Below are 24625 nucleotides of genomic sequence, written 5' to 3' on the forward strand. Positions count from 1 at the left end.
AAGTGAGTACAACTCTAAGTGACAATGTCCAAATTGGGCACAAAGTGTCAATCTTTTGTGTTGCCACCATTATTTTCCAGCACTGCCTTAACCCTCTTGGGCATAGAGTTCACAGGTTGCCACTGAAGTCTTCTTCCACTCCTCCATGACAACATCACAGAGCTGGTGGATGTTAGAGACCTTGCGCACCTCCACCTTCCATTTCAGGATGCCCTACAGATGCTCAATAGGGTTTAGGTCTGGAGACATGCTTGGCCAGTCCATCACCCTCAGTTTCTTTAGGAAGGCAGTGGTCATTTTGGAGGTGTGTTTGGGGTTGTTATCATGTTGGAATACTGCCCTGTGGCCCAGTCTCCAAAGGGAGTGGATCATGCTCTGCTTCAGTATGTCACAGTACATGTTGGCATTCATGGTTCCCTCAATCAACTGTAGCTCTCCAGTGCCGGCAGCATTCATACAGCCCCAGACCATGACACTCCCACCACCATGCTTGACTGTAGGCACAACACACTTGTCTTTGTACTCCTCACCTAATTGCCACCACGCACGCTTGACACCATCTGAACCAAATAAATTTATCTTGGTCTCATCTGACCACAGGACATGGTTCCAGAAATGCATGTCCTTAGTGTGCTTGTCTGCAGCAAAAAGTATACGGGTTTTCTTGTGCATCATCTTTAGAAGAGGCTTCCTTCTGGGATGACAGCCCTGGAGACCAATTTGATGTAGTGTACAGCATATGGTCTGAGCACTGACAGGTTGACCCCGCACCCCTTCAACCTCTGCAGCAATGCTGGCAGCACTCATACATCGATTTCCCAAAGTCAGCCTCTGGATATGACGCTGAGCACGGGCACTCAGCTTCTTTGGTCGACCATGGCGAGGCCTGTTCTGAGTGGAACCTGTCCTGTTAAACCGCTGTATGGTCTTGGCCACCATGCTGCAACTCAGTTTCAGGGTTTTGGCAATCTTACAGCCTAGGCCATCTTTATGTAGAACAACAATTTGTTTTTTCAGATCCTCAGATAGTTTATCACCATGAGGTGCCATGTGGAACTTGCAGTGACCAATCTGAGAGAGTGATCGTGATAACACCTGCTTCCTCTTCACACCTGAGACTTGTGATACTAACAGGTCTCATGACACCAAGGTGGGAAAACGTCTATTTGGGCCCAATTTGGACATTGTCAGGGGTGTACTCACTTTTGTTGCCAGCGGTTTAGACATTAATGGCTGTGTGTTGCGTTATTTTGAGAAGACAGCACATTTACACTGTTACAGAAACTGTATACTCACTGCTTTACATTGTAGAAAAGTGTCATTTCTTCAGTGTTGACACATGAAAAGGTGTACTAAAATATTTATGAAATGTGAGGGAGTGTACTTACTTCTGTGATATACTGTACCTAAGGCATGTATCACCATGATCAGAGCTCTCCAGGAACAGGTGAAGCTGCCCTACTAGTTTTGACTATGCAAAGTCACTCCTAGCCACTAGTTAAACCTGGGCACCTGGACTCAGAGAAGAACCAAGGAACAACTCCAAGCTGCACATCTGTGTTAACAAAGGGAGTATAACTCCATCCATCTCTGTTCCTTACTTTGCCTTTTGACTGACCAGGAACAACTCCGTCTTGTCTAGATTAAGTTCACCCTCATGAAGTAATGTATCTTGACTTCAGCAAGCGAATCAGGTTAGCTTGGCGCTTGATAGAGCAACTGTCAGGTAGAGACACGGTTGGTTTCAGAATCGTGCTTGGAGTGGTTAACAACAGATCTTTCTCAAACTGGGAGGAAATAAAAAGTGGTGTACCACAGGCTTAGTCCTGGGCCCAATACTCTTCAACATTTATGTTAATGACTTGGATGAGGGAGTGCAGGGAGTATTTATCAAACCTGCAGATGACACAAAATTGGGTGGAATAGCTAATACCTTGGAAGACAGAAACAAAATTCAAAAAGATTTTGATAGATGCAAGCAAAGGACCGAAAACAGTAGAATGGTATCAAATAGGGATAAGTGCCAGGTTTTTTCTTCGTGGTCTCTGTGAATGCACACAAGTTGGCTTCATTGCTCCTGCACAGAAGCTCTCGGAAACTTCTAGAGCAGGCTTGTCCAACCTGCGGGCCATGGGCCGCATGCGGCACAGGGCGGCTTGTCATGCGGCCCAGTGCAATTTTTTATTTTTAAAGAAATTCCAAAGTTTCAAGTTACACTGCTGGTGCTTGCGGCTGGAATGTGGCCGGGGCATGTCACAACAGTAGAGGGGGAGAGAGGGAAGGAAGGAGCGGGAGGGGAGGGGAGAGGGGGGCTGTGTGACTGCATTGTGCTGTCCCCGTCAATAGGTGGACCCCCTCCCGGCCCCTTAAAGCCACTGGAGTCAAAGCTGGCAGCCTCTGCTATCTGAGATCGCAGCTGCTGGTAAGCGCGCTTGGAGCGGGGCTGCAGAGGACGGCTAGGGCTGCCCCCCATGTGGCCCCCAAAAAATTTATGTGCGGCCCAAACCAAATTTTCATCTTCTAATGTGGCCCAGGGAAGGTGAAAGGTTGGACACCCCTGTTCTAGAGCTTTGACATGTGTCCATTAGGACCTCCCTCCCGTCACGCTTGCCCTGCCCATGGCACAGAGTGCCTCAGTTGCTTTTTTGCTGCTAAATTGTTACTTTCAGCTCTAGAATCTTCTGAGAATGTCAGCGCAGGTGCAAACAACACTTATATGTGTGAATTCACAGAGGACCACTCGAAGAACTATGGTTACAGGTAAGTAACCTTATCTTTTCCCCGCCCTTTTCCACCTGGGCCCTCTGCTCTTTTATGGTCTCTTCAGGCCCCTTCAGCAATGTGAGTCTTGCCCAAATAATATAATTATATCTGATGGGCATTTCCCAGTGCCTCTTCTACTCGGGTGAGGCACACCAAACTACTTCATGTCAGGCCTGTAAAAATTTGAAAAGCCAGCGCTTAAACTTCACTTCCAGTGGCTAAGATCTTTCCTCTGGGAAAAATCTCTTCAACCGCCTTTGTGCTTGACCATGGAATCAAACCAGGCCCAAACTACAGAGGCCTCACCTATCTTTCAAACTCTCTGATTCACTCCACTAAGAAGGCTAAACAGACATCTAAACTGAAGCCTTCAGCATCAGTGTCAAAGCCCACTTCAACCCACTCTAGCGTGTTGACACCGAAATCAACCTTGGTACCAGAAGAAAAAGAAATCTACAGTCTTTCACAACGCCAAACACTCTCAAGCGTCTGTCTGTCTCTGAGACATCACTGACTTCCTGTTTCTAGGGTGGACGACTGGTTTCTAGTATTCCCCATCTCATGCCAAAACATGTCATGATGTCAATCTGACTGTCCCTTCTATCAAATTTGGGCCTTCAAACCAATCTGTCCAAATCGATGCTCGAGCCCTCCCAACAGGCCATGTACATAGGAGCAGTAGTCGACTCGATTCAAGGCAGAACTTTCCTGTCAAAGCAGAGACAAACAAATCTTAGCTCTCTCCTACGATTTTTCCTACTAATGCAACCGTCACAGCACACCTCGCCCAACATCTCTTAGGCCTAATGGCTTCTACCGCTGCAGCTATTCAACACGGTTGCCTCAAGATGCGATCACTCCAGGCATGGTATCTTACCCTGTTCAACCCCATGGTTCACCATCCATCCAAACTTCCCACAATTACAAAAGAACTAGCATCCCAGCTTACTTGGCGGAGCAACACTTACAATCTCCATATAGGCAGACCATTCTGCCTATATGGCTGGCTGTCCAGGTCACCATGGATGCTAGCCCTATGGGCTGGGGGGCCCACTGCAAAAATGTAACCATACACGGCCTGTGGTCTCCCTTGGAGGCGGGGCTTCACATCAGTCATTTAGAGCTTCTTGTAGTCATCAAAGCTTTCTGTGCATTTGAAAGCCTCCTCACAGGATGTGGAGTTCAGGTAGCTACCGACAACACTACAGTCCTGCTTTATATTAATAAGCAAAGAGGAACACCCTCCCTCTCTCTCCTCTATCTGATAGTACAACTGTGGGAATGGTGCTATGACCACCACATTTATCTGATTGCAGTCCATATTTCCACGGAAGACAATGGCCTTGCAGATTACCTCAGCGGACTCCATACATGCAGTCATGAGTGGTTTCTGGACGACGATATGTTTTACCTCCTGTGTTGGGGCACCCCACAGATGAATGTATTTCCCTCCCCTACCAATGCAAAATGCCCCCACTACTGCTCCAGAGCAAGATTAAGTCCACAGTCAATGGGTGATGCCTTCATGGTCACCTGCAACCCGAGTCTCCTATACCTCTTTCTAACACTGGGTACTGTTCTGGACTTCCTTCTTCACCTTTTCGAGCGTGGTCTCTCACATTGCACTCTGAAGGTTTATATTGCAGCAATAGTCGCTCATCAACCTCTGAATGTTGATTCTGCATCCTTCTTCAGACACGCCACACTCAAACGATTTCTATGCGGACTACAAAATATTTGTCATCCATCCAAGCCACCTACTCCCCAATGGTCGCACCAGTTCATCTGGCATATGACCTGGCCCACGAACCCTTACCATGCCCAGTTCGGGCACACTGTACAAGAGCCATAGTGACATCCACAGCATTCCTTCGAGGAGTGGATTTTGCTGATGAATGCAAAGCAGCCACTTGGGCTTTGCCCTCCACTTTTGCCACCCATTATCTACTAGATGTCTGGGTCAAGGCGGATGCTCTTGCTTTATCGTGACATCCCACTTCCTGTGTTCATTCACAGAGACCATGAAGAAGAAAGAGAGGTTACTTACCTGTAACTCCGGCTCTTCAAGTGGTCATTTGTGAATTACCACTGCCCGCCCAACCTCCCTTCTGTCTGTCACATATGCCTATTGCATGCTGGGGCAGCGGCCTACTGTTCTATGGAAATGAGGCACTTTGTGCTATGGACGAGGCAAGCGCGATGGGAGGAAGGTCCTAATGGACAAGGTCTAGAAGTTTCTGAGAGTCACTGCACAGGTGCAATGAAACCCATTTGTGTGAAGTCACAGATGACCACTCAAAGAACCAGAGTTACAGGTAAGTAACCTCTCTTCTATATCTAGGAGGAAAAACCAAACACACAGCTACAAGGTGGGGGATACTTGACTCAGTAATATCATGAGTGAGAAGGATCTTGGAATTGTTGTAGATCACAAGTTGAATGTGATGTAGCTGCAAAAAAGGGCAAATACTATTTTTAAATTTTAGTGAAGTCTTCAAATACCATAAAATATTAATTCCCCTTTGTTTGATTTGGCCTCAGCTTGATATTGTGTCCAGTTCTGGATACCATATATCAGTAAGGATGCCTACAAACTGGAGCAAGTTCAGAGGAGGGTGGCAAGGATGATCAGGGACTGGAAACCAAGCCCTATAAAGAAAGGCTGAAATAACTTGGCATGTTTAGCCTTGAGAGGAGAAGACTGGGGGTGATTTGATAGCACTTTTCAAATATTTGAAAGATGGTGCAAGATCTGGTCTCAATAATCGTGGAGTGGAGGTCATATGATAATTAGTTCATATTACAGGAAACCAGATTTAAGCTGAATATCAGGAAACTTTGTAACTGTTAGGCAGTATGACAATGAAACCAGTTACCTCAGGAAGTGGTGAGCACTCCAGTTCTGGAGGCATCCAAGAGAAAGTTGGGCATCCATCTGTCAGATACACTTTGATTTGGATTTCTGCATTGAATAGGGGATCAGACTCAATGGCCTTATAGGCCCTTTCCTACTCTTTGATCAGAATGGAGCTGGGAAATAGAACCCAGCAAGGAAGGTCCTGAAGGCATTTCAAGCTGTTATCCAACAGCATCCTTGGCGATTCCTGTCCCAGAAATGAGTAAAATAATTCTGGAATGTTCCTGCAGGCAGTCACCACATCCCTACAGTTGAGATGCCTTTGCCATCCATGATGAATGAGGCTGCCACCAGACTCAATAAGATCAGTAGTGTGCAATTTCCCCTATTGATTGTTTGCTAAAAATCGTCAAACATGGCCACAAGTGCAGTCTCAGTGCAACATCCTATCTTGAACTGGAGCAGAGGCGATAACTGTTAATATTGCTTTGGACTTGAAGCTCCAGAGGGATCATTTTGTCAACAACTCATTAATCATACTTCAAAGCCCTTGAACTCCAGGAACTGCAAGAACTAAGGTCAGAAATTCAGTGTTAAGTCTGCACCCTTTGTGTCTGTCTTTTTAATCCCATTATAGTTTGTTGCAAATTACTTGTATATGACCTATTTACATGCCTGTTATGCCTTTTTCACTTAAATCATCAGAATCAGTTTTTTTTTCTTTGATTCCTTTCCCTATATCACTTCAGATTATTGGAGCGGGGAAATTAGCTGACTGAGTAGTTCTTGGAATGCATAATAAAAGAACCCCTGAGCATAGAAAGTTAGTGAATTTGGAGAATGCTAGAGTAGACTCTTTCTGCTCCCAGACTAACTTTGTATGTTCTTGCTCTCAGCAGAATCCTAGAAAAGTACAAACGCCTCCTGACACTTGCACGCACACATCCTTGCTCCTAGAGATGTACGGTCCAGAAGAACTTTACCCCTTGAATCTGATGATTCAAGTGCTAATTGACACTGATGGCAAGTGAAGACTAGGCTGATGGGCAGAGTATTGCAAGGAGTAGAAAAGAATGTTGTTGTGACATTTGCCCCTCATGGCCCCCGTTTCTCTCCCCAAAACACAGAGAGCACACGAAGGCAAACCAAAACAAAAATACCTTTTCACACGCTGCCACCAGTTGATTTCTTTATCAATGTACTTTTCTTAGGAAAGACGAAGGTCCATTCATCACTGTTTTTTGAATAAAACAGGTTTATTGATTACAGATGTTTCTTTAATATTTCATTAGTATCTTCTTCAGGTTCATCAAGCATCAATAACTATCTTCTATATTACAGGTTACTATTCACTCCTCAGACTAATCACTCCTCAGATTCCCAAACTAACTCCCTCTCTCTCTCTCTCCAAACTCAGATCCAGACTGTAAACTATCTCCTTCTCTCTGTCTCCGCCCTTCAACATCTCTAGTGGTCCCACCTCTCAACCACACCAGCACAAAACATGAATAATGCATGACTTATTTAACATAATAAGGGTGAACGCCACAGTTGTCTTCGAAGGGTCTTGTAAAAGAGAGAGCTTTATGGAACTAACGAAGCTAGGGCAACAGGAACCTTACTTTATGTTTCAGATCAAAATACAGTGGTGCCTCGCTTAACGGGTGCCCCGTTTAACGAGGAATCCTCATAGCGATGAAGATTTTGCCATTGCTTTTGCCATCGCATTGCGATGTTCCCTATAGGGAAAAATCGCTTTGCAATGATGGCTTCCCCCCATCACAAATGCCCCATTTTTGCACAGCTTGCGATGAGGGGGGGAAGCGATCATCCCACAAAAGAGCTGGGAGCCAGCTTCCCTGCTCCAGCCCCTCCCCCTCCCCACCTTACAACTGATCCGCAGCAGCTAAATAGGCAGTGAAAATGCACTGGGGAAGCCTCTGAAAGCCACGCTTTGCCGGGGTGGGGTGGGGGGGAGTAGGTGGGGGGGTGGCAGGGAGAGGCCCGCCACCCCGCCGCCGCCACCCCTTGCGTCCCCCACGGCAAAGCGCCGTTTTCAGAGGTGCATTTTCACTGCTGTAAAAAGCCCCAGGAAGCTTCTGAAAGTGGTGTGAGGGGGTGGGGGTGGTGGGCCTGTCCCTACCACCCCCCCACCCCCACCCCCACCCCGGCAAAGCGCCGCTTTTGGAAGCCTCCTGGGGCTTTTTACAGCAATGAAAATGCACCTCTGAAGCGAGGGGGTGGCGGGCCTGTCCCTGCCACCCCCCACCCAACCCCACCCACCCCGGCAAAGCACGGCTATCAGAGGCTTCCCCAGTGCATTTTCACTGTTTATTTAGCTGCTGGGGAAGCTTCAAAGAGCACCGCGGATCAGCTGTAAGGTGGGGAGGGGGAGGGGCTGGAGCAGGGAAGCTGGCAAAATGGCCGCCCGCTGTGTTTTGGCCCAGATTCCTCGCTTACCGGGCAGCGAAAATGGTGGCCGGATGGAGGATTCCCTGCATAGCGGTGAGTTTTTCCCCAATAGGAACGCATTAAATGGAGTTTAATAAGTTCCTATGGAGTTTTCCTCCCCACATAGCGATGTTTCTGGATAGCGACATTAATCCTGGAACGGATTAACGTTGCTATGCGGGACACCACTGTATAGTCAGGAGAGGCAGGAAGAAAAGCTTTAAAATGATGATAATAGCAACATTTTGTGTGCATAATTTTCATGGTCTAAGTTGAAATGGCTTTGTGGGACTCTAATAATTGACTTTTCTTTTTGCTAGTACATCAACAAATACCATATTATTGATTTTTTTCCCTCCCTAATGTGTTGTGTGAGATCTCTTGGTTTGCTAATCTAAGGAACCTTAGTCCAATTCACATTACTTCAGTTCTTGCATGTCTCAAGTCTTGCGTAAGTAATTTTTAAATTTGGATCTTTTGCAACCGTAGAGCTATTCTTGTATGTAATTAAATAGAAGCAAAGTAACTTGCTATTGCTGAAAATAGACTGTGCTTTCATTCATGCCTGATGCCTCAGTGCATTGTTCAATTACTTTTTGTAAAGTTAAAAAAAAAACTGTTGTCCATACATTAGTTGCTGAAAATGCCCTGCTAATATGGTGCTGCCTCTTCATTTCTGGCTGGTATAGAAATATCAGGAAACAAAGGCCAGATCAGTAATTTCTAAGCAATGAACTGTCTAGGGAACAATAACATCAATAATAACCAAAGGCTCCTGCCAACCACTATATTTTGCCTGTACACAGACACCCACAAAGGTCACCTGCTAGGTTAGTCTGGTCTTCTCTCCTTCTAGGAGAGGGGGATGTAATTCTGCTAGGATTGTCTCAGATATGATTGGAGCTGTTGGTCACTCTTGCTGCAATAATGCAGCAGCATTACCCACCTTCAAAAGAGACTGCCTGTTTCATTCCTGCATGAGTCATTTTGGTGGATTTCTAAGATAGAACGCTCAGGAAGATTAGTGACTCATGCAGAAAAGCTAAGAAGAGGACTTCTCCAAAGGCATTAAAAGAGTTTGCAGAAGAGGCTTTGACCTGTTCTTCCCATTTTTAATACTGTGAGGAGAAGGAGTTGTGACTTGCCTTATCATTTAAGTAAGAACCATCAGCCAAGGTGGGCAAACCTGCAAAAGTCTTAGGGGTGCCCACACCCATGTCTGGCCCTTGGAGGAGGACAGTTATTCCAATCTAGAGCCTCCATTTTCTTTTCTTAAAATGTTTTATATTTTTTTAAAAAATTAATTTCCTATAAAATAAACATAAAATAGACAAACCAAAATACAATTTAACTGTGCTCCCCACCACCGTAGATGGGACCTCTTGCTGTAATCTTCTTCCTCCATCTATATTCCTCTTCTTCTTTTATTGTCCTCTTCTCCAGAATTGCATCGATTCTTGATTTGGAGCTTTCCCTTTTCCTCTTGTTAACACATATTCCAAAAATCTGCTCCATATTTCATAAAAATTATTCTTTTTCAACTCTCCTAACTTTTAAATTACAAGTTGGTTTCTGAAGGATTTGTTTCATTTGATCTTTCAATCTCATTTTATACAACCAGTCTTTTAATCTACTCACTTTTTTCTTTAAATAATTGTGCATAAACTTTCATATTGGCAGGAAAATTTTCTGTTTCAGTCACTACTCCTAATGGAGAGTTAAACGGACCTAAATTCTTTCTATACTTGTACCAGACGTTTAACATAGTCTTCAAAACTGGGTTATCAATTTCAATTATTTTATATATTTTTAATTATACCAAATATATATTTTTTGATATCCACTTGTAATTCTGATGATTCCATCTTCCACCAAATTAACCTTTCTTGGTTGTATATAATTTCTCCAATAAACCTCAACTGATTAACCAAATAATAATTTTTATATTTGGTAAACCTATACCACCTTATTTGTTGTTCTATACCAATACTTTTTATTTATTCTCGGTCTCTTCCCTTCATTACAATACTTGTTAATACTTGTTAATCATTCCTTGCCAAAATTTCAAATCCTCCTCTGTTAACTGTATTGGCAACGTTCTAAATAAAAAATTAATTTTTGGTAAAATTTTCATTTTTATCAATACAATCAACCAAGAAAGTTTAAAATTACTATATTCCTGTAATTTCTTTTTAATTAATTCCTTTAATTTATTATAATTATATTCCTTCATTTTTTGAATATTTTTACTAAATCTATACCTAAGTATTTAACTGATTTACATATCTTAAAATCATGTTTCTCAACAAATCTTGTTCTGATTTATTATGATTAAACAACATTATTTCAGTTATTTTTCCAATTTTTCCAAATGAATTTTAATTCTATCTATACTTTCTAACAGATTTTTCGCTGTCAATAAGGAATCATCAGCGAATAAATTAATCTTTTTTATTATTTCCCCCATACCTTCAGCTAAATCATCATTCCTTATTACATTTGCTAACATTTCAATAATCAAACAAATCAACTGGAGAAAGAGGGCAACCTTGTCTAGTGCCTCGGCCTAGAGCTATATGTTCTGTCATCCCACCATTAACTATTACTACAGAGGTATCTCCACATCTAATTGGTCCATTATCCCCCTAAATTTCTTTCCAAAACCCCAGCCCTTTAATAAAATCTTTAATGTTGGCCATTTTCTTACGATTTTTAAAACTGAAAAAGCTCCCTTTTGCCCTCTAGCAGGCGCATAATTATTTAGATGTACAATCTGGAGTGGTAGGTGTGTGGGAGGGGTTTCAGAATTGCAAAGATATCTTCCCACACCCCCTAGGGGCATAAGGGGAGTTCAGGGAATTTTTTCTCCCTGAATTTTGTTTTAAAAAATTGTAAGATGTAGAGATGGTGTGAGACCCTGGGGGTGTATGGGAGGCACATGTTGCCCATCCTGATGTACAGAGAAGCAGAAACTATGCCATAGTTTTTTGAAAAAGGTCCTAGTAGTGTATGGTGGTTATTGGAAAATGGGAAGATCGTGATGATGCTCTCTGGAAAGGGTTCGTGATCATTTAAAGACAGAACCAACTTCATTGCATCATCTTTGTTCTAAAAAAGATACACACTTTAAGTGTACATTTTTTGCAAATTTTGATATAAATTTGCATGACAGTAAATAAATATTGGGGAATATTAGGCATTGCTTTGAATTGCATTGTTTGATAGGTATTTTCAGTGAATTAAGTCTTCCTTTAAAAAGCAATCTTATTTTATATAATACCATAATGAATTCTGTAGTGTATAAAATGTTCACTATTTCATCATTTCAGTCAAAAAAACAGTTCTCCACTGAAACCGTAGTTCTGCTCTATCAACACAATATGATTCTTTAAACATTCTAAACATGTTTCTGTTATTGCATTTGTTATAGAAATAAGAACCACTCCTTTTTTAGGTAGTGTACTTTCAATGTGCATGTTCCTGAATGGTAAAATTTAATAGCATTGGTTTATTGCCTTTTGCTCTATGACGGCTGAGGCAAAGCTATTATGTTCTCAGCAGGAGCTATTTATAGCTTGACATTGAGTGCTCTTTTCTATATTGGTTCCACTACACCTACTCAAAAAAGAAGTCAGGCTATTAAAAAAAGCAGCAGAATAATTTCCCCTCTTTTCTTACCTTATCCTCACATCAAATCTTATTGCAGGTTATTTGAGTTCATATCAATAAAAACCCCAGCCAGTATCTTGCGAAGTAGAGGGTAATCTCTGCAGCAGAACCAGATAACCCAGGCTAGGTTTCCCCATCTTGGCATGGTGTAAAGGAAAATATTTCATCCTTTTTACGCCCTATGCCTGAAGACACAGCCTTCCTGTTGTGGTTGGACTGCAGTTCCCATCTCTCACTATGATGGCTGATGGGCATTGGAATCCAATAACATTCAGAGGGTCACACCTTTTGTGCCTCTTGCATGACAAGAGAAAGTAGTAGAGGTTTTCCAACAATTTCCCCATGTCTGATTTTCAGATAGACAGATACCATATTTTCCATGTACTGTATAAGGCTATACCATATTTGCTGGTGTACAAGATGACTTTTGGGCCCAAAAAACATGTTTCCAAGTGGGGGGGTCATCTTGTACGCCGGGTGCACTGAATGACACGGGGCTGCGCTGGCTGGGGAGGAAGGCGGGCGGGCAGGCAGGCAGTCGGTCTGTATGGAGGGAGGGAAGCACAGCCTGCCATGCCTGAGTGGCCAGAGCCCACTGCCAGGCCTCCTCCTCTTCCTCAGCCTCTTGCCTTCCTCTCCCTCTCACTGCCTAGCCAGCGCGCTCGCTCGCCCGCCCCCTGCCCGTTTCCCTTTTCCTCCTCCTCCTCCTCAGCCTCTTGCCTTCTTCCTCTCCCTCTCGCTGCCTAGCCAGCTCACTCGCCCGCCCATTTCCCTTTTCCTCTTCCTCAGCCTCTTGCCTTCTTCCTCTCCCTTTCGCTGCCTAGCCAGTGCGCTCGCTCGCCCGCCCCCTGCCAGTTTCCCTTTTCCTCCTCCTCAGCCTCTTGCTCTTCCTCGCCCTCTCGCTACCATGCCTGAGCCTCCGCTGGGCTGCCCCGCACCGCTGAGCCAGCCGCACGCTCGCTCGCCCGCCACCCCCCGTTTCCCCTCTTCCTCCTCCTCCTGTTGGGGGGGTCGTCTTATACAGCCGGTCGCCTTGTGCGCTGGCAAATACGGTACTTTTGTCTAAACTTTTTAGCCTAAAAATTGAGGGTCATCTTATACACAGAAGCAAGGGGAGGAAAGAACAAAAACAAGTGGAGGGGGGAAGAGATCAAAGTGATCCTGCCATGCTTTGATCACTTCTTTCCCCACCACTCCCTAAGCCCCACGGAGCTTAGCAAAAGGAGGGAAAAAGCAGCAAGCAAATTTTCTAATTTTGGGTTAGAAAAGTGGGGGTCTTATGCTTTGGGATGTCTATATTGGGAAAAATACGGTAGATGTGGTGGGAAACTAGCAGGCATATGAGTTAGCTAGGAAGTCCTAACCTTAACAGTAATATTCATCCACCATTCCATACCTTCTTTTACTGTCTGAAATATGCAACAGCCAGAGAGTGATTCCTCCAAAAATGGCTACTGAAATATTCAGCCTTCTCTGATACCACAAGACTAAAAGTACTCTTGAGCCGTCTTTGCAAAAATTGCAAAAAAAAAAAAAAGTTGCTGCTTGAGATGACAGCGTAAATGTCCTTACATTGTCTCCTTTGGATCTGAACCACTCTTAGGAACGCAGTGTCCTATGTTCTTCTGAGATTTGAGAGTCTCACAAGATTGTGACAGCAATATGTAATTGACATTTTGAATATGAACTCAGTCCTTCTCTTCTGCCCCCATGTGTCAAGACTAGAAATCTCCACTCCTGAGTTTGCGGCAAACTCACCATCTGCTACAAAATGGGACCAAATATTTCTACTCTTGGTACTCAAAGGGAACAAGAATGAGGCGAAGGAAAGTGAGAGCTCAAATCTCATTAACACCAAACAAAGGTTCTGCATGAGGTCTGAATAGCTTCAGTTTTGAGAGCTAGCAAAGTGCTTGTGCAAATAACCCACTTGCATAAATAGTTTAGCACAAGTGCCAGACATTAACATGAAATAATGTGTTCCCTTTTGTGAAACAGAAAATTGTCATTTGTGAGTTGGTTTTCTGAGTATTGGAACATACTATTATAGAACTGATTAAAAGTCAGTTTTGAAAGGCTAATCCACACATTTGAGGGGTTAATTTTTTCCCCTGAACATGTTGTTGTTCTCACGTAATGTATTGTTTCATTGGCTTTTTAATCTCTTCTACCACTGCAAATTCAGCTGACATTTTGGTGCATACATTGTTCAATACTTTTCTGTATGATACAGGTCTTTTGCATTTGAGTTAAATATAGTACTAGCAATGCAGAAAAATCAATGGAATTGCTTACATTTCTTTTAAGTAAGACTTGTATTTGGAGTCATCATAAATTCCTCTGACAATAGCTGGCTTTTGAAATAGAGGTTAGCTATGGATTTGACCCCCACCAAAGTATTGCCTAGTACAAAGTATTGTTAATTTATTGTAAAGCAAACTGCTTAGCTGGCTGTTTGTAAGATCTAGAAGCTTACTGAAATGGGGAAAACATAATTCCTTAGTTGACCAGATAGGCAGGATATAAATAAAATAAAATAAAATAAAATAAAATAAAATAAAATAAAATAAAATAAAATAAAATAAAATAAATAAATAAATAAATAAATAAATAAATAAATAAATAAATAAATAAATAAATAAATAAATAAAATGCAGGTCATCTAATAAATCACAAGCATTTACAGTTTCATTTCTCCTTGTTTCACCGTGTCATTTCAGCCAACCCACAGACATGTAGTCAGTTTTTGTAAATAACCTGGCTTTAAATTAGTTGATTTTACTACTGTGAAGTAACTACCATAATAGCCCAGCTGGGCAAGTTGCTGCATCTAGGATTAGCCTTGCTGAGGAAATTGACCAGTGCAGGGGCAGAAGCCTGTGCCAAATCCAGGGGGATATTTGTGAGAGAAGGAGAGCTGAGGAAGGATCAAGGGCCTTAAGAGAGTTGGGTAATTGGCTGCTCTTCAAATGTCATAGTGCTGATCTTTTGTGAGGAAACTTTCCCTGGCCTCTTTCTTTAGTTCTTTGTGTCATTGCATTGTTTGGAAAGCTGGTTTTGAACTTTCTACTTATCAGGAATTCCTTCTTCACTTTCCCTATTTTGAGTTTGCTGTCTTCAATTATACTCTCTCTAATATTGCCTGTAAAACAGGGGTGGGCAAAATGCGGCCCTCCAGATATTGCTGAACTGCAACTCCCATAATTCCTAGCCCACACAGTCAATAATGAGGAGATTTGGGCCTAGCCCACACAGTGAGTAATGTTGGGATTTGCAATTCAGGAACATCTGGAGGGCTGCACTTTGCCCAGGTCTGCTGTAAAAGAATATTGCTTGTGAGGATGGTCAACAGTTCTTACTTGGAGCACTTGTTTATAGGTTTATACCTTGTTTATACCTTGATCTGCTTGCTATTGGTTTTGTTTTAGCTCGCCAATTGAATTATTATATACAAAATGTTTGCTAGCATTATTGAAAGAATGAAACATTTTGTAAAAAAACATGTAAGACAAAAGCAGTTGATCCTTCTCTCATTCTTTCTCTAGGAAATGTTTTCGTATCTTTCAAGTGAAATGAAGAAATTAGCAGAAGTCTACAATGAAAGACTTCTGGATACACCTCACAATCCTATCTCCTTAGGTAATGACAATATCATGGGATGATTGTTCTTCTGTAGAAGAAATTACAATAATGAAGAGAAGAGCTTGTTTTGTATTTGCTCTGTGGCAGCAGATTTGCTCTGATATGATAAATAGGTCAAATGTGTGGCTGTTTCTGGACCACTTTATGCTTGTAATTATGTGGGAGCAGTGCCTGCGCATGGTAGTGATTGAATCACTGTCCATTACTATGCAACACTCTTGAGCTATTTTGACATTGAAAGGTGCTGTGGCCCTGCATGCACTGCTTCCTCATACAGTGGTGCCTCGCATTACGATGTTAATTCGTTCCAGCGAAATCGCTGTAGAACGAAAACATCATAAAGCGAAATTAAAAAGCCCATAGAAACGCATTAAACCCCAATTAATATGTTCCTTTGGGTTTGAAACTCACCGTCCAGCGAAGATCCTCCATAGCGCGGCCATTTTCGCTGCCCATGCAGCGAGCAATCCATCCCAGAAAACAGCGGGCGGCCATTTTTTTACCCGGCAGCCATTTTGAAACCGCCGATCAGATGTAGGAAAATCGTTTTGTGATAATCGGTTCCCAAAGCAGGGAACCGCTCATCGCAAAGTGAAATTCCCCCATAGGAAACATTGTTTTGCGATCGCTTTTGTGATCGCAAAAACTTAGTCGTTATGCGATTTCGTCGTAAAATGGAGCGCTCGTCTTGCAAGGCACCACTGTACTTAATACTATATATTACTGTGAATACAAGGAAAGTTTGTTGGGAGAGCAAAGGTCAAGGTGTGCACTGTTCCTATTAACAGCTGCTGTGCTGTCTGTGTAGGGCTGATTTTGAAGAATATCAGGGAGCTGAAAATGGTACAAAATGCAGTGGTGAAATTCCTTATGGGAATTAATTGCATGGACAATCTTGTTTCAATACTATTTTGTTTGATGCCTGCTGGCTGCAAGGCTTTGTTTTTTAATCTTTAGAGCCCTAGATAGCTGGGGTCAAAATATTTTCTGAAATGCCTCCTTCTTTGCAAACATATCCATTGATATGAGGCCCTGTTGTACAAGCCTGTCACCTTCTGAGCTGAAGCAGGTGATTGTTTGGAACATTTTTTCCTTATTAGTCTATGGTTTTGGATTACCGTATTTTTTGCTCCATATGATGCACCTAACCTTAAGACGCACCTAATTTTTAGAGGAAGAACACAGGAAAAATATTCTGAACCAAATAGTGTAATAAAATATTTAATAAACTATAACAGAATAACATTTGAACCATGTAAAGTGAACAGCAGTCAACAGTGGCATTAAGAACCATTACCACTGTCATTAACAAATGGAGAGACCTAAAGGTTTGTGTACTCTAGTTTATGTACCATAAATTTGTGTACCATAAATTCAAGTCAAGTACATATAGACCATTATCAGCCAGTGATAAGACCTATACCACACTCCCTATATTTTACATTTCCTTTCACCCACCTCCTCCCCATGCTTATAGAAATGTCTCGATGACAGATTAGATTGTTGTGCAACTCTGCCAACTACAGCTCAAACCTATGCTAAGGTAGAAATGGTTTGTCTGATTTGGCACTGCATTGAGAGGTCCCTTTTAGTTGTGTGGAGGTTAAATAGTGGAATTAAACTATTTAACAGCTAGTTTTCCTTATTTACTTTAGGTTATGCAAAAGAGCAGCAACACAAAGCTTAACCTGATCCCATTCACCAGCAGTAGCACATACTCAGCATAAGACCAAATTTCGGTTTTCTGACATGATTGAACATTTATAGCATGCAAGGCACAACAGGTTATTCAAGACAAAGCCAGGAACAATGTTCTTGGTGAGCCAAAAAAAAAAAAAAACTGAATACAAACTATAGTAGCTGAAATCAGGAAGCAGGTACTGTAATCCAGTTAGAAGTCACGAAGAATTTTGACTTTCTTAATTTTCAAACTACTGTATCAGCAAATGTAGTATGTGTTACAGGCAAGAAATCTGTTCCAAAAACACTAACCAAATAACTATGCACTGTCTCTGAGACTTCCTGGCCCTGTTCTGATTAAGAAACATCAAAGAGATACCACAACCATAAGGACTTGAAAACAACTAAAAGTAAGACTGAATTTTGCTTTCCCGTGTATGCAGGGTTAATTTGTGATCAGCAGCCAAGTTTGTGTTCTGGCTCATAAAGCACAGTTAGTTTCCTTGCTGCAACACCCTTTGGAAATACATTCTCTATTAGATGCCCAGAACTAGTTGAAAAGTTTGCAAGTTGAATCCAAATTTTCCCTTGGAAGTGCATTGAAAATTAATTAATGCATTCTTATGGGGGAAAAAGGTCAGAAACTTTTTAAAAAATTAAAAGAAATTCACTTACCAGGTACTGTAGACTGAGCCCGGCTCTTCACAGTGCCTAACAGCCGAAAAAGAGCACCAAACAGCTAAAAGCCAGCAGCCATTTTGTGCTCTTCTCCACTCCTTCCCTCTCCCCACCTAACAGCTGATCGGCGTTGGTCTGAAAGGCTTCCCAGGCAGCTTTTAAAGCAAGTATGCACATTTCTACACAAGCAGGTTTCAACTCAAACGGAGCATCTTTTCACCCAAATATGTTTTAACCCCAAACAAGCAGCTTTTAAACTAAATTTTACATTTTAAAATGACAATACCAGGCAGTCCCAGGTCTCTCTCTCAGCTGTCTAACTGCTTGGACTAGCAAGGAAGCAGACAAGCAGCCTCTTCACTAACTGAAAGTTTGAATTTCCCACTTTCCCTGCCTTCCCCACACATTAGGTATGCTAATAGCTGTGCACTGGAGGATTGTGGGAGGAACATCCTGTGGAGCACCCCAAAACACTGAGGATCTCTCTTGGCCTCTGGCAGGACTGGGGCTGTGCAGCCCTGTTCTGAGCAGGAGGTGCAGCCGGGGGTCACCATGCATTGGGGGGGCAGGACACAGAAGGGGGTAGGAGGGGCAGGGGCCACTCCAACTCATACCTGGCAGGGGAGATACCATGATAATAAAAGTGGTTTTCCCAGGGTAAGGCTCATCCATTGCACTTTAGGTGTGCTAATCCCTGTGATTTCCCTAAATGTTGGAAAATCAACTGCCTAATTTGTGGTAGTGGGGGACTGCATTTGTGGTTTCCCCTAGTCTTTTTAGAATCACTCTTTCCCCTTTATTCCTTGCCCGTTTTCACTGCCCTCTGCCATTTAAATTTGCTGCCATAGGCCTGTTGGCCCTGCTGGTATTCCAGCAAGGATGGCAGAATGGTGAGGTCTAATGTGGCTGCCACAGCAAGCAGCCTCTCGTGCCAGTTCAGAGGCTTCCCAGCATGGCGGTGGGAGGCTTCTGGGTGATGGTGCCTGAACCCTTTTTTATAGTATTTGCTCCATAAGACGCACATACTTTCTTCCCCACTTTTTTTTGGGGGGGGACTGCATCTTATGGAGCGAAAAATACGGTATGTTTCTCTTGGAACGTCTCATTGCCTTGTAGAACTCTGTAAATTTTTTTTTCTTTTGAAATCTAGTTATCATAAGCTTCTACAAATTAATTCAATCTGTGACACTTCTTTGGTTTTCCATTTTTATTTATTGTTCTGCGTTTCAGATTTTGCTGCTGTTTTAATTAACTTGTTCAACTGCTTTTGTTAAATCTTACATATGATATCTGCACTGACACTGTATTAAGATATGGAACATCACAAGTTAAAAAGTGTTTGCTTTGTTTGCCTTTGATTTTATATATATTCTGCAACCATATATTCTGGTTTTTAATTTAGGTAATGCTTCCCAAACTTAAAAATTGCCATGGTAGAACATGTTTTGTAGTCAGCAATAATTATATAAGAAGTTCAAGGTTAACATAGTGCATATACTTTCAGCAATTTCCCTCAAAGAGCTAGATGAACAAAGTGATGCAGCTGTTACACAGCTTGGATCAATGCTTTTCACCAGACAAGTTTCTGGAGCAAGGTAAGTGCTTTTGTTATTGCCTGAAATTCAGAAATACAGTGAATCAAAATCTTTGTGGACAATGCCTTCTTGCCACTAAATGACTGCAAAAGGGGCAGAATCTGTTAGGGCAGAGATCCTGTGCTTCCTGACCCTATGCATTTTTACTCAAAAGTAAGTCCCATTGACTTTACAGTGGACCCTCTACTTACGGAATTAGTCTGTATTGGAACTGTGGCTGCAGGTCGAAAAGTCTGTAGGTCGAGGTTCCATTGACCTACAATGCGTTGAAAACCGATTAATCCCGTAACCGGCTGTTTTTGTTCCATTTTGCTTTTTTTTTTCTGGTCTGTAGGTCGATTCTCCGGCTGCAAGCCGAACCTACTGTAAATTTTGCGGCCAGAGAAGTCTGTAACTTGAAAAGTCTGTAAGCTGAGGCGTCTGTAAGTAGAGGGTCCACTGTAGTGTGGTATATCCTCAAGCAGGTACCTGGAGAATTACAGGCCTCATGGGTTACATTTCCTTTCAGTTACCAGAACTGGCTTTCACCCTGTGTCACTCTGTTAGTCCATCTAGCCCATATTGCCAATTCTGACTGGTAGCAGCTTTTTAGGATTTCATGTAGGAGTTTTTCCAGCCTTGGACAAATAGGGATCAAATATGAGACATTCTGCATTTGTTCCTGCTGGGTTTTGGTATGAGGTTGTTCATAATTCAGGTTCTCCACTTTTTCAGATATTTTTGTATATTTATCTTTGTTTTCAGGGTGGTTTCCCTTGGGACTGCCCAAACAGTGAGCGGTTACACTTTCAAAAGCTTCATGTCCCATGCAAATAAATACCATTGTGCATACCTCAATGCTGCTTCAGCCATAGGAATGAAGAAGGAAGACGTAGACATGTTCTTGAAAAGGCTTGACAAGTGTTTGAAGGCTCTGAGGAAAGGAAAGAATATTGGGATGGATTCACTTTCAGTGCATGAAGATGTCTCTGATATGGAAAAATGCAGCAATGCTGAAGAAGAAACCAAAGACTAGATTGTGGAAAATCATTTCCAGCTCATAATGTGCAAAGCTTATTTCAGGGCTATATTGTGCAGTGCAATTAATTATAAAAACAACCAAAATGTAAATGAATGAGAGCAGTAGAAGTGTGTGTTTGTCTTGTCAATTCGTCTGAATTGGTTATTTGGAAGAGGCAGTCTTGCCTAATTGTACACAAAGCGAACTTTCAGATTAAGGGATATTTGAAGCAAGTTTCATGTCTGTATTTAAGAAATAGTACATACACTTTACAATATGTAGGATATATATAATTCTGCTTTAAAGGGGTAAGACATGTTGAAAAGTACTGTACAGCCTTTTGACTTAAAACAAGAAAATAATGCTGTTGGTGTGTGAAATAACGAGACACAGTTCTTGCATTATTGAAGCACCATCAGTAAATGGTATCATGTGAGACCTCTTCTGTGAAGTAAGTGCTACAACTGTGCTACAACTTGGCTATATCATGACTTATACGGATCAGTTCATTATACACACAGTTCACAGTACAGTCACATGTAGGGGTTTTGATCTATTCTAAACTCTTTCACAGTTGAAGTATTATAGTACTTCCATTAGTATATTAGAACTTTCCAAAATATCATAGCATAGTATTTACAACATAGTCCTGTATATATAGTGAACTAACCCCTGAATCTTCTGCATTTTGCCTTGGTTTCAAATGATTAGCTAGCCTAGTTAAACACAGCCCTGTCATGCTTCACGCATATTGTACCATCTCTTCCAAACCACTGGCTACCATACTGCTAAAGTACTGCATGAACTGGACTGGAGTGTTCCTTCATTTGCCAAACGTTTATATGTACTTGTCTCAATTTACTCAACACATACAACACAGAATCCTGCACAGTGTTTTCCTGCATAAGCTCCACTGAAACAAGTTCAAGTGGGACAACAGTATAGGGCATTTCGTTTCACATCTTTCATTTCAGTGGGACTTACACAAAGGAGTGTCCTGCTAGGTTGTGCAGTCTTCAAGCAATCCCCATGGAGAAACAGTGAGGATGTTTTTGGGGCACATGCCAGAAGTGAGCAGCCTCATCCCATTGCTCCTGTATGCTCCCCAATGTAAATATCCATCTTTCTCATATACATCCTGTAGTTAGGCTTTTAAAAAGTCTCCATCTGTGCCAATGAAGTATTTTTAAAACTTTTTGGCAGTAGAGAAAGGATGATTTGAGGAGGGACCTTATTACTGCACACAGTTTAGTGCTTTTGGGAAACTTGGGTGGTTGTAGTTTCTCCACCTTAACTCTCAGAATTTCAGACAGAGCAAGTTCAGTTTAGAAAGAAATTGACATGTTTCTCTGCAATGTCATGCCTAGCAAGAATTGGAACAGATGCAATGAATTCCCATACATTCAAAAGTGTTTTTTTTTTTTTTAATGCCGTCGCCTGGAGATCAACATTGTGCAGGAGGTGGTGGTGCACTTTGGCTTCCCAAGGAGAAGCTCTTCATAATGTGTGTGGAACAAACATTGTCAGGGATGGTGCTGACCACAGTGGCAGCCCCAACAAACCAAACTCAAAAGGGAAAGAACACAATACAGAAGTCAAAGGCCTGTTGAATACCAACATTTTGCTTCATAGCCTTCATTATTTAAAATGTTTATCTGTGGTTTATTTTTAAAATTTAGAATACAGTATATAAGTTCTTCTTTTTAAACCTTCAAGGCCCACTTCTCCGTTTTTTTGTTGTTTACTCATTCCTATGCATTAATAAAGGAGTAATATTGAAACAGATTTTTTTTAATTAAACAACTCATTCAGTGGTCAAAGAGTCAGCTCTGCTTTCTCTGTTACACAAGGGGTTTTTCAGTTAAAGACTGCAAGCAAAGTTAACTTTCAGTTGCAGGTTATTCACTACCTTAGGGATTCAGTTTCAGGAACACTTTTATGAGTGTCACTGAAAGCAGTTTCACTGACAGAAGATAATAATTGTCACTGTATGATGTATTTCTTATTTTTAATACAGCCAGGCTTCAGTAGCCCCCCTCCTCCCCTGCCAGTTACCAGACTTCAAAAAGATGAAACCTTTACAGATTTTCATGCAACGATGCTTTGCTTTCCTCCAAGTGGAAACCAACACTTATTTGGTCTGATTGTTACCCCCTTGGTGGTGGCGCTGTTGCTTCTCTGACCTGGATTTCTTATTGTTGTAGTAATCTATAAAGGTGCAGAGGTTTTCATCCCCACATGGCCAGTATTCTTGTCTTTCTGAGTGGGTTTTGCCTAACATAACATTCCATACAGTTGTCAGACTTAGATGTTAGTCTTGCAGCACGAGAATAGCCAGAAAGAAATCGAAGCTGTGAATCAAGGCTTGTGTTGAAAAGACTAAATAGGATGGAAGTAGCTAAGTGTATTGGTTTTCTTTCCACAAAAAGGTATGGTTGTATGCTACTTCTGTGACAGGCATTTAGCACAGTCTGATATTCAGTGACAGATACATAAGTTAAATAATTTGCTCAGTGATACCAGAGCTATTATGAAGCTGGCATGTGTGCCATGAAGTCTTTCCCTTGTGGGAAAAAGTCTTCTGTGTACCTAAGTTATTCATCTGAATGCTGTGGACTAGATCTTTTAATTGGCAATTACAGCTTACACTAGAAAAGACAATAATGCTAGGAAAAATTGAATGCAGTAAGAAAAGAGGAAGATAAAGTATGAGAAAGATTGACTCCCTGAAGGGTCTTTGGTGTTGCTAATGACAGAGTGATTAATGGAAAGATCTTTTGGAAGTTACTAATTCAGAGCATTGCCATAAGTCGGAAGTGTCTTGACAGCACATGACCACAAATGAAATTGCTAGGCTATCTCCAAGCTTGCTAGACATCAGCGGTGGTGAAAACGACACTCCAAGGGAGATTGAGAGCTATGTCCTGGTGCACTTCCTCAAATGTACCTCAGTTACTGGGGAAAGTTAAAAGATTTACACGCTCAGTTGCTCTGTGTGAAGATCCAAGGAAACAGGTACTGCAAGGCTGTGCTAGAGGACTGGGGTCCCAGCAGCTATCCTTGAATGTCAGGTGCTGATGGTGACTTGGTGGAGTCATAGGCAACGGCCACAACACCCAGATTAATTGATATGTGCATATAATTGATTAATTGATACAGATACTAGGTGGAGTGTTTTAAAGAAGCATCCATACAATCTCTGGCCATGTTAATCCTGTCTCAGAACCATCATTTTCTATTATTTCTATTATATTATTATATAATAATATAATATAATACAATATTATATTATATTATTATATATTATTTTATATTATTTCTATTATGGTATCACTGGCCTTGCTGGCTGGATAGCTCAAGGGCTCAGAACACCTAGCTGCAGAGCCAGGGGTTGGGAACTTGATTTCTCCCTCTAGTAGAAGAGCCAACCTGTGTGGCCATGAGGAAACTGCCCAATCCCAGGATGTTTCCAGAAGAAGGAAATGGTAAGCCACTTCTGAGTACTCTGTCCCCAAGAACCTTTGAAATGGTCATAACTCAGAATCAAATTGATGGCACACATTTTTTTATTTATTTGTTTGTTTGTTTGTTTGTTTATTTATTTATTTTATATCCCACCTATCTAGTCAATAGACCACTCTAGGCGGCATATTATCCCTGTCCTTCTGAATATGGCCAGCTTTGTCTCTTAATTGCACAGTCCCGTTCTTTTATCCTCACCTTGGTTCCATGGATTCTTAAAAGTCAAACAGCTTGCTAGCTTGTTATATACCATACAGCTTGCTGTTTTATCTTCCGTTTGTTTTTATTTATTTGAAAGTAAGGGTTTGGTGGCCTGATTCAGATCAGGACTTCATGCAAATGTGGAGGTTTTAAACCAAGGGTCTCAAACTCAATTTACCTGGGGGCTGCTGGAGGCAGAGTCTGGGTGAGGCTAGGGACAATCAGATTTTTCGCCAAGTGGAGCAAGAGCCCGAGGAAGCTGCCCAGGAGTTTCCTTAGCCCGACTGGGGCTCCGAGGAGGAGCGTGCGAGCCCTCGTCACCAGCCACAAACCCCTCTGGCTCCTTCACCACCACCAGCAGGACAAAGAAGCGGAGAAGGGAGGGAGTGCCGGCAACCGCCTAGCCGGGGGGAGGAGGGCACGGCATAAATTTTTATTAAAACCCTCACAGAATCGCTTTGGCAAAGGAGAAAAGCCCCCATTGGTACCCGTGAAATTAAACAGAATAGGGCAGCCTCACACACAGGTGCACGCAGGCATGCACATAAAGACACACATACAGAGAGA

General features: G+C 42.0%; 1 protein-coding gene and 1 non-coding gene across 2 annotated transcripts in view; both read left to right on the forward strand.

Annotated features, from left to right (window-relative positions):
• SEPSECS (Sep (O-phosphoserine) tRNA:Sec (selenocysteine) tRNA synthase) overlaps positions 1-20449 on the forward strand; it is a 55858-nt gene extending 35409 nt beyond the window's left edge. The window contains exons 9-11 of the mRNA XM_020780421.3: positions 15286-15379; positions 19245-19335; positions 20080-20449. Of these exons, the coding sequence (XP_020636080.2) occupies positions 15286-15379; positions 19245-19335; positions 20080-20350 (456 nt within the window). The 3' untranslated portion in view covers positions 20351-20449. The remainder of the gene's footprint in view (positions 1-15285; positions 15380-19244; positions 19336-20079) is intronic.
• LOC140707946 (U1 spliceosomal RNA) lies at positions 18347-18510 on the forward strand. The gene has a single exon (XR_012088075.2). It is a non-coding gene; the product is annotated as a U1 spliceosomal RNA (small nuclear RNA).
• Positions 20450-24625: the final 4176 nt, after the last annotated feature.

The sequence above is a fragment of the Pogona vitticeps genome, chromosome 5, assembly GCF_051106095.1.
Source record: "Pogona vitticeps strain Pit_001003342236 chromosome 5, PviZW2.1, whole genome shotgun sequence".
Taxonomy (NCBI): Eukaryota; Metazoa; Chordata; class Lepidosauria; order Squamata; family Agamidae; genus Pogona; species Pogona vitticeps.